This window comes from Cryptomeria japonica, chromosome 7 (assembly GCF_030272615.1).
Source record: "Cryptomeria japonica chromosome 7, Sugi_1.0, whole genome shotgun sequence".
NCBI lineage: Eukaryota > Viridiplantae > Streptophyta > Pinopsida > Cupressales > Cupressaceae > Cryptomeria > Cryptomeria japonica.
The window spans coordinates 858,403,344-858,418,349 of NC_081411.1; the positions used below are offsets into that span (position 1 = coordinate 858,403,344).

The window sequence follows — 15,006 nt, forward strand, 5'->3', positions numbered from 1 at the left end:
ACTCTTTAACTCTACAAATTGCTTTCAAATAAGACACTAGATATAGTGACTGTCACATGTAAGACTGTCTTTTCATTTTCAATGGTGTATGTTTTCTTTTTTGAGCAGTAATGAGTTTGCTCGTCCCTTATAGAAGTTTTCTCTATGGTAAATTATCATGCTGCTTGTGTAAATGTTTCTCCATGAAAGTAGGAAACAAGACCAGTTGCCTTATTGATGAGATTTATGGATTACCAAATCATCTAGGAGCATGCAGGGATAAAATATGGTTGAATAATGCCACAACACTTATTCCATCAATTCTTTACATTTTCTAAGAACTTTAGTCTATAACAATATAAATCATCCGGAATTAGAGCTATGCACCTACATAAGGCTATTACAGATATTTGTTTTATTTGATAGTTGAGCACTAAATGGACATTCTTGTTATGATAATTTTTATGACTGCATGGAAAATTTTGAATTCTGGTTAGATTTTTAAATTTTTACAAAAAGCCAAGAACAAATTTGGGGAGTTAAGCATAATAAAAGATGAACTTGCTCTTTACAAGCTAATCTCATCTGTTTTATGAGTTCTACTAATATTCTGAAAGTGTCTTAGTAATAATGTCTGTTTTCTGGAACAAAGGTTATAATTTACATTTTTGTTCTTCCTTGGTAATAAAAGACATCTGGATGTTAACTTAAAAAACAAAGAAATGGAATTAGGTATCTGTTAAGAAGTGACAATTTTGGATGCAATGCTTCAGATGTTCTATACCTTTTGTGAGATGTGAACTGTATGGGAAATTTAAGATGTATATGTTCAACCATTTAATGCTAGCAGTTTCTCTGATTAGATAAAAACGAAGCGTTTTTTGGGTTTTACTTGGTTAGTAGCTTGGCTGGAAGTGGAAATTTGACAGTTTCCAAATTGTTTAGTACACGAGGATATCCTACTTAGTAGGGAATTCATTAATATTTTTTACAAAGTGTGGTGTGACTACATCCTTGAAAGGGGTTGTCTCTTCTTTGTTGACAAGAGATGGATCTTCAAGTGATGCATTCAAGATGTTTTGAATTGTATGAAATAAATCGCTTTCATTACAATAACGTCTTTGGAATGTGTAATTACTATTCCAGTGCAGTTCATTTAAGGTGGCCTACTCTATTTTTTGGATTTAATAGTAATAACCTCACGAGTAGTTTATTTTTCAATTAGTAATTTTTTATGTACTATTATTTTTTTTCTTTTGCTTCTCCTTTATTGTTCTTGGTTTTCCTTTGCCCTTATCACTCCCCTGCCCTTCCCTACTTTTTTAAGTGTAAAGCCTGCAATCGAAATCATAATTCTCTCATCTTGATGATGGATCACTGAGTGTGATCTGAAATGTTGATGCAAAAATTTATACACAGTTGAATCTAAAAGCACTTACAATCGAACGCTATAATCTTGGTTGCTCATGAAGCCTTACTTCACATTCTCTACAATGCTATTTATATTTTCTATTACATAAGAGGTTAGGGTTATTTAAAATTTCAGTTATTTATTGTTTTCTCGTAGTTAAGAGGTTAGCCTTTATGTGATTGAATTGTACTTTACAAATGATAAATGCCTTGCATGTAGAACAAGAAAGAGATTTAGTGTGATATTAACAATAAATAGGCAATTGTTGCCATAGCGCTTTATATTTTGGGCAAGTTGTGATCTTTTTAGTTTATGGTCATTTGTTTGATATAGAAAGAATCAATTCATTCCCCTTTGTTTGGAGTAATCCCTCACTGTTTCATAAGATTGCCTCTTTGAGCTATGCTATAGTGCTACACTTATTTCATGTTTGTTCACTAGGCTAGGGAGTCCTTAGAAGTCTTGATTACACCATCATATAGTGATATGAATTTGATTGGATATATATTCAGATTCAATTGGTTGAATGATTAGCCATCCTGTCAGTTTCAGAATAGAATCACAGATCAGAAGAGATGAAGAAGTGGAATATTTGTTTAATAGTGACATTTTTGGTTGAGTGTAAATTGTAGTTACCATTTTGGCAGCTGGTGAGTTTGTCATGGATAGGAGCAGGTTCAGCAGATATATTTGATTGCCGATTAAATGGTATCATATACAACAAAATGGCAGTGCCAAAACTCTTCCAGTGAGTTGAATTGATTCTTATATCTTTCTGTATGGGAGACGTTCCAGTTCCTCATGTTGACTCTTGTGCTCATCCTTGGGACAAATATATCATGTGGGTATATACAAGATGCTTTAGAGGCATAGAGTTGGAAGCTTGTTTGACACATCTTTAGGGATATATATACCATTTGGGTATTTGTTAGATGCTTTAGAGGCATGGATGGATAGAGAGTCAGAAGCTTGTTTGAAAATTGCATTTCAATTCAACTTATAGTAGAGGTTTTGGCAATTTAGGTTGCTGTACATTACCATTTAGGTATTCGCAAGATGCTTTAGAGGCATGGAGGGATAGAGAATCAGAATCTCATTTGAAAATTGCATTTAAATTCTACTTATAGTAGAGATTTTAGCAATTTATGTTGCTGTACTTTCCTATGTTTTCTAGAGTTTTTTTCTTTTTTTAATTGGGTTTCTCCTTGGTAAATACTGTCATCTTAAATTTTAAGTGATGTTGCTTTCATGTATTTCCTTGCAAGTTGCTGACATATAGAACACAAGTAGATAATAGGTGAATTGGCATGGCCATCACTCCTAAAAAAATCAGTCAGCTGTAGGAAGGTCATCATTTGGAGCCTCAAATAATGTTCAATTAAGCAAAGAACTTGTGAGCACCAAGGTGTCGAACATAGAATTTGTGTTGATAAGCGTAGTATGGAATATCTACGTGGATAATGGTTTCTGTAGCCTCAAATGTTGTTCAATTAAGCAAAGAACTTGTGAGCAACAAGGTGTTGAATATGGAACTCATGTTAATAAATCATAATATGGAATAGCCATGTCGATTATTTATCATAGACACTTCTAGTTGCTGAAATTACTATTGAATAGCCGAGTCCTACCTCTGTAGTAATAAATCTATTGCTGTTATATCTAAATTAATAGATTTTTGCTATTGCAATGCTGCTGTTATATCTATGATTCTATTATACTGTATTGCTGCAGAGAAACCAGTCCATTTTTGCAGAAAAAACAACTTATTATTATAAGACAAGAGGGTCTTTTTCTTATCAATTTCAAATCCCCTCTTTGAAGTCTTAGCTTTTCATTGATACTCGTGTTTGTGTTGGGTTTGCAGTTTTTAATTTTGTTTTATTGTGTCTTTTTTTCTCTTAAGAGTATTGTCATTATGCATTTTATATGAATATATAACAAATATACATGTAGCTTGTGGTTTAACTAGCAGGGTTAATTAATAACCGTTTTGCTCATTCACGCTCACTATAGAACACAAATAGATAATGGGTCAATCAGCATGTACATCACTCCCTAAATATCAGTCAGAGCTTTAGGAAGATCATAATTTGGAGCCTCAAATGTTGTTCAATTAAGCAAAGAAATTGTGAGCAACGAGGAGTTGAACATAGAATTTGTGTTGATAAACATACTATGGAATATCCATGTGGATTACAGGTTCTGGAGCTTCAAATGTTGTTAAATTAAGCAAAGAACTTGTGTAACAAGCTGTTGAATGTATATCTTGTGTTAATAAATGGTACTATTGAATATCCATGTCGATTATTTATCATATGGACACTTATTGTTGCTGATATTACTATTGAATAGCTGAGTCCTAATACTGTAGTAAGTAATCTATTGCTGTTATATCTAAATAGATGCCTGTTATTGCAATGCTACTGTTATGTCTATTATACTGTATTGCTGCAGAGAAATTGGTCCATTGTTGCAGGAAAAACAACTTATTATCATAAGACATGAGGGTTTTTTCTCCCATCAATTCAACTCCCTTCTTTTAAGTCTTTAACTTTTCATTTATACTTTTGTGTTCTTGTTGGGTTTATTACAGTTTTTTATTTTGTTTTATTATTTTTTCTCTTAGAAGAGTATTGTAAATTTGTAATTATGTGTTTTTAACTAGTAATTAACAAATATACATGTAGCTTGTAGTTTAGCTGGCAGGATTAATAACTGTGTTGCTCATCCACCCCGACTATCCAGCATTTGCCTGTGATGTCTATCTAAAGATCAAATCCTCGCTTGTTTCTGTGAATTCTTGATTGTACCTATAGCAGGGGTAATAACTGTGTTGCTCGTTTACCCCCACCATCCAGCATTTGCCTGCAATGTCTGTCCAAAGATCAAATCTTCACTTGTTTCTATGAGTTCTCAACTTTAACATTTTTAATCTCAATGTCTTCACTTCTTTATACTTGTAGCAACACATATCTTCTACTGACAGTCTATTAGGTAACTTGAAAGCACACAGCATGTGGCATGAACAGATGTCTATCGAAGCATTTTCATCAATACCATTTCCATTTACAATTTTTGCATCGGTACTGGCCACCCATGATGAGAACACTTATTCTTAGCCAGTTAAATTTTTAATTAGATTGTAGTAGCTTAATTTTTGACGTCTTTGTGTTTCTTGGAGTGAAAATCTGTTTGCTGGCTTTCCTTTTTCTATGACTCTTTCAAATACACCTTGACAAACTATAGTGTTCCTCTTAGCTTTCTCTTGAACTAAATTTTGAACTAAATTTTGAAGCTGAATTTGATGACAGTGTTGACTGACTTTTACAATTTCCTAAGACATCCAACAAGGCCTATCAAATTTATAAAATAGAAAACTTCTGTTTCATTGCATTTCTCTATGTGATCCTATTTGTAAATTGAGATCAGCAATCTCTTTTGTCTAATTACAAATTGTAAATAAAAAGAAATTTTTTCCAGCTATGCTATTTTTTCATGTTTAGAAAGATCTCAGGTATGTGTCATTTTTCCATGCAACATGCCTTGTCAATCTTGATTTATTGAAAATGCTCAGACACAGGAAGACATACTTTAGTGCAGATAAATTCAGTGCCATTGAGGCCATTCAAAATATTAAGGAAATGTACTAGACTATCCTGTCAGATGGGAAAAAGTTTTATTTGCTTCAGAAAAACTGCTGTATCTAATACATGTTTTGATGAGCTACAAATCATGCATATTTATTACTCATGAAGCATTCAGTCGAATGATCAGAAAGAGAGAAGCCTGAGATGTACTTAATTTATGAATTAAGCAATTTGTCTTGAACAAAAAACAATATGATGCATCATTTGCAACAGACAAGAGTCTGCCTTGAGCAATATGATGCATCATAATAGAGTCCAACTTTCACTATATCTATATCTCAGAAGAAAGGTTTCTCAGAAGCCCATTTGCTGCATAATGTAAAGTTGCAGCATTAAAGTTTCTGTATTGCCCTCTCTTCATGAACAGAAATAACTCAAACTATTATCTGTGAAAAACAAATAAATACGTGTCACTAGAAGTAGGGACACTGTGAAGTATGAACATTTCATTTTTTAGTAAGAAAGCTTTCTCTGGTCGTGCTTATGGAATTGATATCACTCTGTTCTCTCACTGGCTTCTTGAACTGCAGAACATGACCAGATGCCTTTTTTTATGCAACTGTTTTCTAGCAAAATATCTCAACAAGGCCAGGTCTCTGACCAGAATAAATAAGGTACAGGATAGCTTTGCTGAACTTATTGGCATGAGGTATTTGATGGGTTTTCTTTGCCAGCCTATGTTTTAAAGTTTTTCTCAGATATAGTAAATCATACCCACCTCAATGAGTGAAATGTGAGGGATGCTCAATGCAACATTTGGCCCTCTACAATTCTTACGGAGAAATGAATATGCAACATCAATCACAAATTTTTTCAATATTGAGGATGAGTTTTTGGCCTTCACTTGTGAGTGTCCTAAAATGTATGCAGCACCTGCTTCCTTGGCTTCGATAAGATCCATAAGCTCTTTCCTGATTGTGCAATCTAACTTGGGACTCTTCCTAAAGTCAAATTTGACTTGTTTTTTCCTCACTGTAAGAGCATTTTCATTGGGTAAGCTTTCAGGACTTTTATGTAGTGAAAGTATGGAATTTTCCTCTTGATCTGATAAAATCATCTTTATTACAGACTCTACCGGTCTTACCACTCTCACCATATCATTTTCATATGTGTCAGTGTCATATTCAATACAATTTTCTTCGAAATCCATCTGTATAAATTCACTAATTTTGACAATTAACTGATTTTCAAAATCATAGTTGTCCTGAAGAACCTCCTTGTAACCATATCTAACTATGCACCGGAACATCCGGTATTCTTTTGGGCCTATTCTACCTATCAAGTAACGTTCTTCAGAAGGAACATAAGGAACTTGAACTGATTTGATGCATACAAACACAAGCACTTTGTGAAATGCTGGCAAATTTGTCACAAAATGACCAAAGATAGCAGGTATTCCTGTTACTAAGTCAGTGTATATTAGCCCAATTCCAGGGACCCGCACCATCCCAAGACTTGGTCCTGAACTCAATATCCTTCTCATGGAAACCTTGTTTTGTGAATCAAATTCATACTTCTTCAATGTTCCATAGTGCCAGATATACATGATGGCCATGAAGGTCAAGGAGAGTACGACAGGAACCCAACCCCCCTCAGGAACTTTGTACAGGCATGCCGAGATGTATAGGAGTTCAATAGATCCAAAGACAATCAAGAAGGATAGAGCTGTGAGAATGTTTTTCTTCCATACAATGATAATCACCAAAGACATCAAGCAAGTTGTTACAAACATGACAGTAATAACAGCCAGTCCTGCAGAACAGTAGTGACAATTTTATCAACTGTGGATCTCTGCTTGATCTGTTGGTAGTCAAAGATTCGATTTTAAATGAGTTAAGAAAAGCTCAAGGAAGAGGTTCAGATGCTTACCACAGGCATGGCCAATCTTATTTGTATCTCTGAAGCCAATTGTGACTGCAAGACACAGACACATAAGTATCCAGTTTACTTCCGGAATGTATATCCGCCCATATATTTGATTGGAGGTGTGGACAATTTTCACTCGGGGAAAACAGCTGAGAGCAGAACTTTGACTAATAATAGAAAAGGTTGCTGAGATGACTGCTTGACTTGCTACTACTGATGCCAGTGTAGCCACTACAAAGACTGGCCAAAATACTGCTTCTGCAGGAAAAGCATTGTCAATTCAAACTCTATCTGGACAAAATTTGTAAGATATTTTGAATATGTTTCTGAAATGCTAAACATCTATTCCTACTGACTTAGAGAAACAATACAAATGGACATTCTATGCTTTCCTGGAATGGCCTTGTAAAAGCTTCTTTGTAAGTCCCACTTGTGTTTGGAAAGAAAAGCTGCTTCACCCATGTATGCAAGAATTAAACAAGGATACACCAGTCCCGTGAATGCCATCTGCCATAACATTCTAAACATTCAGTGCATTGAAATGGGGAAGTGGATGCACATAGTTTCTCAGGTTCCTGACAGAACATTCACTAACCTTAATAGATAGCTGGGAAAAATGCCCCAGATCAGCAAACATAGTCTCAGCACCTGCCAACCAGTCATGGACATTTTGAGTGAGGTTACTCATAGTTTATGGTACTTTAACACCCATGAGATTCAAAAGAGGTCTCGGTCACATGCTTTGGCAGATTCAAAACAGAAATAGGAACCAACCTGTGATGCACAGTACCACACCTCCGAGTGACACCCATCCTTCCATGCCTGTTTTCTTGAGTAACTTGTACATGTAATAGGGAGAGATTGCTCGGAATATTTTTGGGTTCCAGTGTATTATATTATAGATACCAACTCCACTTATACAGATGAGCCAAGTAATCACAATAGGTGCAAATAGAAAAGCAACCCTTTCTGTTCCATAGTGTTGTAGAGCAAATAGGCCCATTAAAATTACACAGGCAATGGCAACAATGCAATCTGTAAAAATTTAAAATCAATTAAAGTCAGAGATGAAAATTTACTTAAATATGAGCTCTAAAGAACAAAGGGCATGGCAATATCATGCAGTGACAATTCGCTGAAAAATCATTTTCAAATGTCAAGGATGGAGACAAAATTCAGGATCCAATGACACAACTGGGTGCAGAAGATCATTAAGGATTTTCATTTAATTCTAGTAGGTGGGAAATTGTGAAAATGATAGGATCAAAGTGTATGCCCACTTACTCTCATGTAAATTATGAATTTTGATGTTAACACCCGACACAGCTGAAAGAACTGCAAAATCCACAAAATACATGATGGTCTATTAGAAAATCTCTGTACCCAATGGCAGTTATTCAGTTCAAGCCAATATTAAAAAAATTGTTTGGAGAATATATTTCATTGTTCTTATAAAATGGATTCAAGAAAAATATTTGAAGCTAATGCATTCTCATTAGGCGAATTCCAAAGTATTTCTAAATCAAGTTCGTTCCAAACCAAGCTATTGCTTTAGTGTAAACGAATGTTCTTAAATGCCACGACAACCTCTTCTGCAAGAAAGACATATTGGTTGGTAGCATAGTAATTGTAAATAAATTCCATGAAAGCAAATTGATCATTAGACGTTGTGTAGACCTTGATTAACAATGTTTGTGTTGATCCAAAAGGAAACAAGCAGGTATAATAAATGTATTTTGAAACAATTGAAATTGGCAAAGAGATATTCAAGCAACCTGAATGCTACCTCCCATGAATACAAATGTTATTCAAAATCATAAAAATATTGTAGGTACATTGCCTATGTCCGCTGTCCAGAAATATTCATAAAATATTCAAGAAAAATTTGTATAGAAACAAATGTACCTACAATATTTTTATGATTTTCATAAAAATATTGTAGGTACATTGTCTTATGTCCGCTGTCCAGAAATATTCATAAAATAACATATTGTGAGGAAGATTGCAATATCTGATTCAAAATTTATGTCGAACAGCATTACATGTCTCCAAGGTTGCATATTCAAGTGATTTGAAAGAATACTAAAAACTAGATATTTTGCACCTGATATTGCAGGCGTAAGCACTCCATCTCCAATGACCATACAGGTTCCAAGCAGAACTACAACCAGGAGGAAAATTCGAAATCTCAGATGTTTTTCAAAGAATGCCTTAACTGCTGAGCTTTGAGATGTTTCACAAGGTCTCATCAACTTGTAAGTAGAGAGTTGTTCGTCTGCTGGTTGTTGGTTGGGAAGAAGGCTCATTTTAGCATGCCTACAAAGTAACGAATAGAGGGCAAAAGTGCCACCTGCAGAGCCAATACATAATCAATGTATAACATCCACGAGGCTTAACCATAATTGTATCAATTCCAAGTTCAAAGAAAGTATGGTTGTTCTATAGTTTAGTTCATTCTCTTTAGCAACTGCCCTCTGATAGCCATTCTGTAAAATACTAGTGCAGCCAATAGCCGTCTCAAGGAAGTTGCCTTTTAGTGTCGACAATCCTTAATGTTAATCGATTAAATTGTACATTAACAAGCCAGCAACAACAAATATATTGATTCTCATTGACATAATTTTGACTGATTTCTTTCTATCTTTCAGAATTTTTGAAGTGTAAATTATCTTTGCAGTTTAATGTTTAACATTTTGATTACATTGTTAAAGGGGTTGTGCTCAAATGAGTACATTGTCAAAGGGGTTGTGCTCAAATGGCAAGAGACAAAGAGTTCTGAAGATGGAGACCCAAGTTCAAATCCCCCAAAGAGTTCTGAAGATGGAGACCCAAGTTCAAATCCCCCAGAGTGACATCTCAGGGCCTGGTGTGTGTGTTCCAGTGGTATCCCTGCAATTCAAGTTGTAAGTGGTGTCCCCACAGTTGTAAGGAGTATTCCCACTTGTTAAAAGTTATCCCTGCAGTTTGATTGTAATGGGGTGTTAGGTCACAAAGACCAAATCCACATACCAATAATAATAATTAAAAAACATTGTGAGTACATTGTCTAAGTCTTCAGGATATCATAAACCAATCAAATACCCCAGAATTTAATCATAGCTGATAGAAAGTTTCCCTGCTATTAGACTTCCAGAATCGTAGCAGGCAATTAAAATCAACTTACTTTCTACATGCTTGGTTCCAATATATAATATTTGTGTCAATGAAAAAGTCGACTAAACCATGTGGTAAAAATTAATGAGAAAACAAAAAATGAAATTATATTTTTAAGCCTTAGGAGTATACTGTGTATTGATATTTGAATCAATACTTGGGATCACACTCCCTGATCACCATGATCACCTACAAAACTAGCCAAATGGATAATAGATTGTGATCCAAAATGTTAATTCAAAAATCACTACATGGTTTACTCCAAAATTTCTATAATTTTGAAGTTTACTGAATCCAGTCCTGAGACCTGGAGAACTTGTGAATTCAATCCAGTCCTGAGACCTGGAGAACTTGTGAATTCAACTTGGGTCCCGCATTATCCAAAGGGAGACCACAGACCAATTTCTCTTGAAGAGGGAGCTTAGATAGTTGGTACACCATCTTGTTAATGGTGTTCCGATGTAAACTGATTCCTCAAAATCAAGAGTCACGTTAGACTGATTCCAAAGAGTAGGAGGCAAGTTTAACTGTATTTGCTATGTTTAGAAGTAGTTTATAATAACTATATCTTGTGGGAAACAACTGCTACTGTACAAAAATGCCATTTTGAAGAGTTAGAATTGAATTAGGAGTCTTTCATGTGCCTAGTAGAGGATTCGAGAATGTGGAAGTGGTAACTAGATAGGGACTAGCTGAATAGTCGGCAGCAGTAAATACGTACCAGCAGTTACCTGCAATAAAGGGAATGGTTATTTGATGCAAATGGATGATCTGTCCTCAAAATATATGGTAGGGAATTCCTTTCAAATAAAGCCTTAGATTTGGAGGAAAGAGGGATTCGCTGCCTTTAGGCTACAGCCTGGAGGGGACTCTTCCATTGTATGTTTCCAGCAATGCACGTTAGCACAATGGAGAGTTTGGAGATATAAGACAATGCGCAGAAGCCTACGGGGGACTTTGATATCAAGTATTATTAGCTATGCATGTTAGATGGAAAGTTAGTATAGAAACAGCTAGAGCTTTTTCAATAGATAATTATTGTGAGTTGCATTTTCTTTCTACCTTATTTTGCGGTCTTCTGCATTTTGCTTTTTATCTGAATTAGTTTAGCAGTGATAGACGAGAGGTATTTTAGTGTCTGCTTTGTTTGAAGTTTCATTTCACTAGCAAACACTGATTTCTAAATTTTGGAAATTAGAGCTTTACTTTGTAGGACAACAGTTTTATAGAGACAATTTAATATGGCAGTTTATGATTAATATAAAAATTATAGTCTTCAGCCTAAAACTCTCCAACGACGTAACAAATTAGACTTTAGACCTGAGTTTGGTTATGAAGTCGAAATCGAACTACAAAATTTGAACATTAGTCAGGTGAAAAAGCTCTCCTTTTTTGGCAAAGGGAACCTCACAAAACAAATTGGCTAGCTGCTTTTTACATACTCCAAAATCTGTACCCCTACTAGAAGTTCCGAGTGAATTTTGGCAGAATTGAAATTTTTAACAGCTAAACGGTGTGTCAAGTGAATTTTTACAGAATTCGTAATTCTGCTTAATTGAAAATTGTTTCCAAGTAACTTTGGGGAAACAAATGCATACAAGATTTTGATAGCTGAAAGGTGTTTCTAGTAAACTTGAGTAGGGAATAAATATTTCATAGCAAAAAGGTGATCAATGTTAAGTTTGTTTTGACAGAAATCTTTTATAACAGAAAGGTGTTTCACGTGGATTTAGGTGAAACAAAAATGTTTAATAGCCTAAAACTGCCCCAAGTGAATTTTGGTCTAGCAGAAATCTTTCATGAGAAGATATTCCAAATGAATTTTGGCTGAACATAAATTTTTTTAACGGAAAGGAGCTTCAAGTGGATTTTAATAGAATGTAATTTACAGCAACTGAAAGGATTTCAGGTAAATTTCGGTCAGATAAAAATTTTCAAAAATGGAATTATAAATAAATTCTAAAAATCTTCCATGACAATTTTTTTTGGGATAAATTTCCTCCGAATAAAAATATTTCACAACCAAAAATTATTTTAACTCGATGCTACTTGCCCATGTCTAATTGATATTGAGATTAAATATAAATTTTTGCTTGACATAGTAATTATATTTTATATATAATTTTGTTATTAATGATTTAATTTTTTAAATTACAACTTTAATAATATCATATATTTGTAGAACATGTTACGTGTTTAATTTATTTTTCAAGTTTTTTTATTAAATTTGATGAGGTTTTTTTTGGTTTGCTGATAAAAAATTATTAATTATTAATATATAATTTATCTATATTTCATACATTTTAACTTATTTTTGGTGTGCCATTTTCCTGTTAAAAAACTGTTATTTTGAACTTACAAGTCGAAACCCAATAGAAAACTCAGTAAATGCAGAATTAATGAACACTTTTAAAAAGCAACATGACGTTCTTTCCTCTTTAATAAAAAAATTGGAAAGTGCATACCTTCACCATTATCGTCTGCAGTCAAGACTATGAAGATGTATTTAAAGAGGGGAATAAGCGTGAAAGTCCAGAAAATGAAAGACAGAACTCCCAAAATCTCGTCATCATTCTCGTGGAGTTTCAATTTGCCTGAAAAGGTACTCTTATAAACATAAAGTGGCGAAGTGCTCAGGTCTCCGTAAACTATGCCTAAGCTTTGGTAAGCTAATGTCAACACATTCTTGCGTGAACTAACTTCGCTGCGCTGAAATAAGAATTTGAATATATACGTAAGCCAACACGTAAATCTGGTTCAAGAAATCTTTAAAAAGAAGTATTTATAATAATAATTTCAGCCTTTTTAATTTTCGATACTCCAATATTTGACATCAAAACTTCAATTTGTCCATTTTATTTTAAAAATTTCTAAAAATAGGCAAACGTATAAGTTCTAGAATCCAAGCTTGAACGTGTTAATTTTAATGAATTTCTGATAATTTTATAAAATCTTACCACATTTAATATGCCCCAATATGTTAAATTTTATTAATTTCTAGTTAAGATTTGTAAAAATTTACTTAAATTTTCTAAAAATCAATAATCTCAACTGTAATATTCTGAAATGTAAATTTTTTTTCATCATTTTAAAGAAAAAATCCCGTGTGATCCAATCATCGATAAAATGAAAACTTACGCATTAAGTATATTTCAGAAGCAATTTAGCTCATCTTCATAGGTTGTGGAAACTTTATATAAACTTTATAAAAAAAATTGAACGCGATCATATATTTAGAACTTGAAAATTTCAAGTTTATTAATTCCCAAAATAGTTAAATTCAAATTCTTTGACAAAAGATGCGACATTCCACTCATATAACTCAAACTTGTAGGAAAAGCGTCCGTAAATCGGATCGAGAGCAAGCAAAGCAAAACTAAGAGCAAAATCTAATTTAAATACAAAATCCTGAACGTTTCAATTTTATTTATTCCAAACAGCTAAGTAAAGCAAAACAAATTCCGGAGAAACATCTGACGAGCGTTACTAAAACATCTGACATAGTACAGGAAAAAAAATGACAGGAAAAATAAAAACCTTGGTGGCAGAACCGCTCGCCTCCGCATCCATATCAGAAAATTAGAGAAAAGACCGAGAATTCTTTGCAACTGGAGAAGCTGTGAAAAATGTGATCTTAGTACACCAAACTGCTGCAGTGTCCAGTAACGGACAATTTCTTTTCCTCTACTCTCTGGGCGGTAACTACGAGAATCATATTATAAAGAATGGATGGATCATTTCAGCGAGTGCGAAGTGACTAGGAGCACGATGTGACAGAAATCCTGTCACAGAACAAAATTCACGACAAATTGTCCCGGCGGGGAAAGATTAAAAGGAAGAATCAGAACCGCGCAGGAATTGTGTGTGTGTGTGTGTTGTTGAGATGTTTGAGGCATGATTTGTTCGAGAGTAGCTAGGAGGAGACAAAAACGTTGATGGAATGGGGAATAATATTTATAGTGCCTCATCTCTCACGTGGCCTGTGCAGAATGTACGAGACGCAGCCAGCGGGCCCCACCAGTTATCATGTTGTGAATATTCCCGGAGATTCTGTGGACTCTGGTCGCGGTTTTTCCCTAGTTGCGGTCCCCGGGTTTTTAGGGGGTAAAAGTGAAAGTGATTGCTCTTGGGCTTCCACATGGATGGGTGGCCACGTGTCAGTTACAAGAAAATTTTGTGAGCAGTTCACATCAATTCAGATATCTAAAGAGGAGTGGGCAGATAGAAGATGTAGAAATTGCATTCAAGGAGTGGTGGAGTTAGAGTGGCATTACATCATGGAGTGTTCTACAAAGATATTCAAGTCAATTATATTAAGACACTAAATATAAACATAATCTGTTTGAAGAAGAAAAGATAACAATTAGAGTCGACACAGTAGATTCAAGATTTAGGCACAATGATTTGAGCTTTGCATGCTTTTTCTTTGCTGGCTACTTGTGGGTCTCATAGATTGTTTGACCTTGTGGACGTTATTAAAAGCATTCATTCAATGATGGATGTCATTTAGAATAAGTTAAGCATACATAGGATTTCTCTATTTATTTGACATTTGCTTGAAGGACATTTGATTTAATGGCATAGTCCATGTTCAAATCTTCTCCAATACAAAAAATAAAAATAAAAATCAAGATTTTATATATTTAATGAAATTCATGTGTTTGTGAGGATATTTTTATTTGGCTTTTGCTTGAAGGGTATTTGGTTTAATGGCATAGTCCAAATCTTCTACAATAGAGAAAAATATATTGTATGAAATTACTATGTTTGTGAGGATGTTTTAATTCATAAAGCAGAAGAATTTAGCACAATATATGCCTATAGTATTTTGTATTGTAATACTAAAATATTTAAATTATCTATAATTAAATCGACATTTTAAAGACTGGTGTAAATATTGTCTTAATGTTTGTATTTATTTTTCTTTAGGTATTATCTATGTGATAGTTT

General features: G+C 34.1%; 1 protein-coding gene across 3 annotated transcripts; it reads right to left on the reverse strand.

Moving 5' to 3' along the window:
• Nucleotides 1-5,047: 5,047 nt before the first annotated feature.
• LOC131047039 (potassium transporter 1) lies at nt 5,048-13,957 on the reverse strand. Of its 3 annotated transcripts, XM_059207860.1 has the most exons (9): nt 13,594-13,956; nt 12,522-12,765; nt 9,008-9,253; nt 8,188-8,238; nt 7,678-7,938; nt 7,499-7,551; nt 7,296-7,410; nt 6,907-7,161; nt 5,048-6,789 (listed from the first exon to the last, which is right to left on the reverse strand). In XM_059207860.1, exons 1-9 carry the CDS (start codon nt 13,624-13,626, stop codon nt 5,732-5,734), a joined length of 2,316 nt encoding a protein of 771 aa, XP_059063843.1. In that variant the 5' UTR covers nt 13,627-13,956; the 3' UTR covers nt 5,048-5,731. The 3 variants fall into 3 exon arrangements, with proteins under 3 accessions (XP_059063843.1, XP_059063844.1, XP_059063845.1); XM_059207861.1 differs by lacking the exon at nt 9,008-9,253 and having other exon boundaries at nt 13,594-13,957; XM_059207862.1 differs by lacking the exon at nt 12,522-12,765.
• Nucleotides 13,958-15,006: the final 1,049 nt, after the last annotated feature.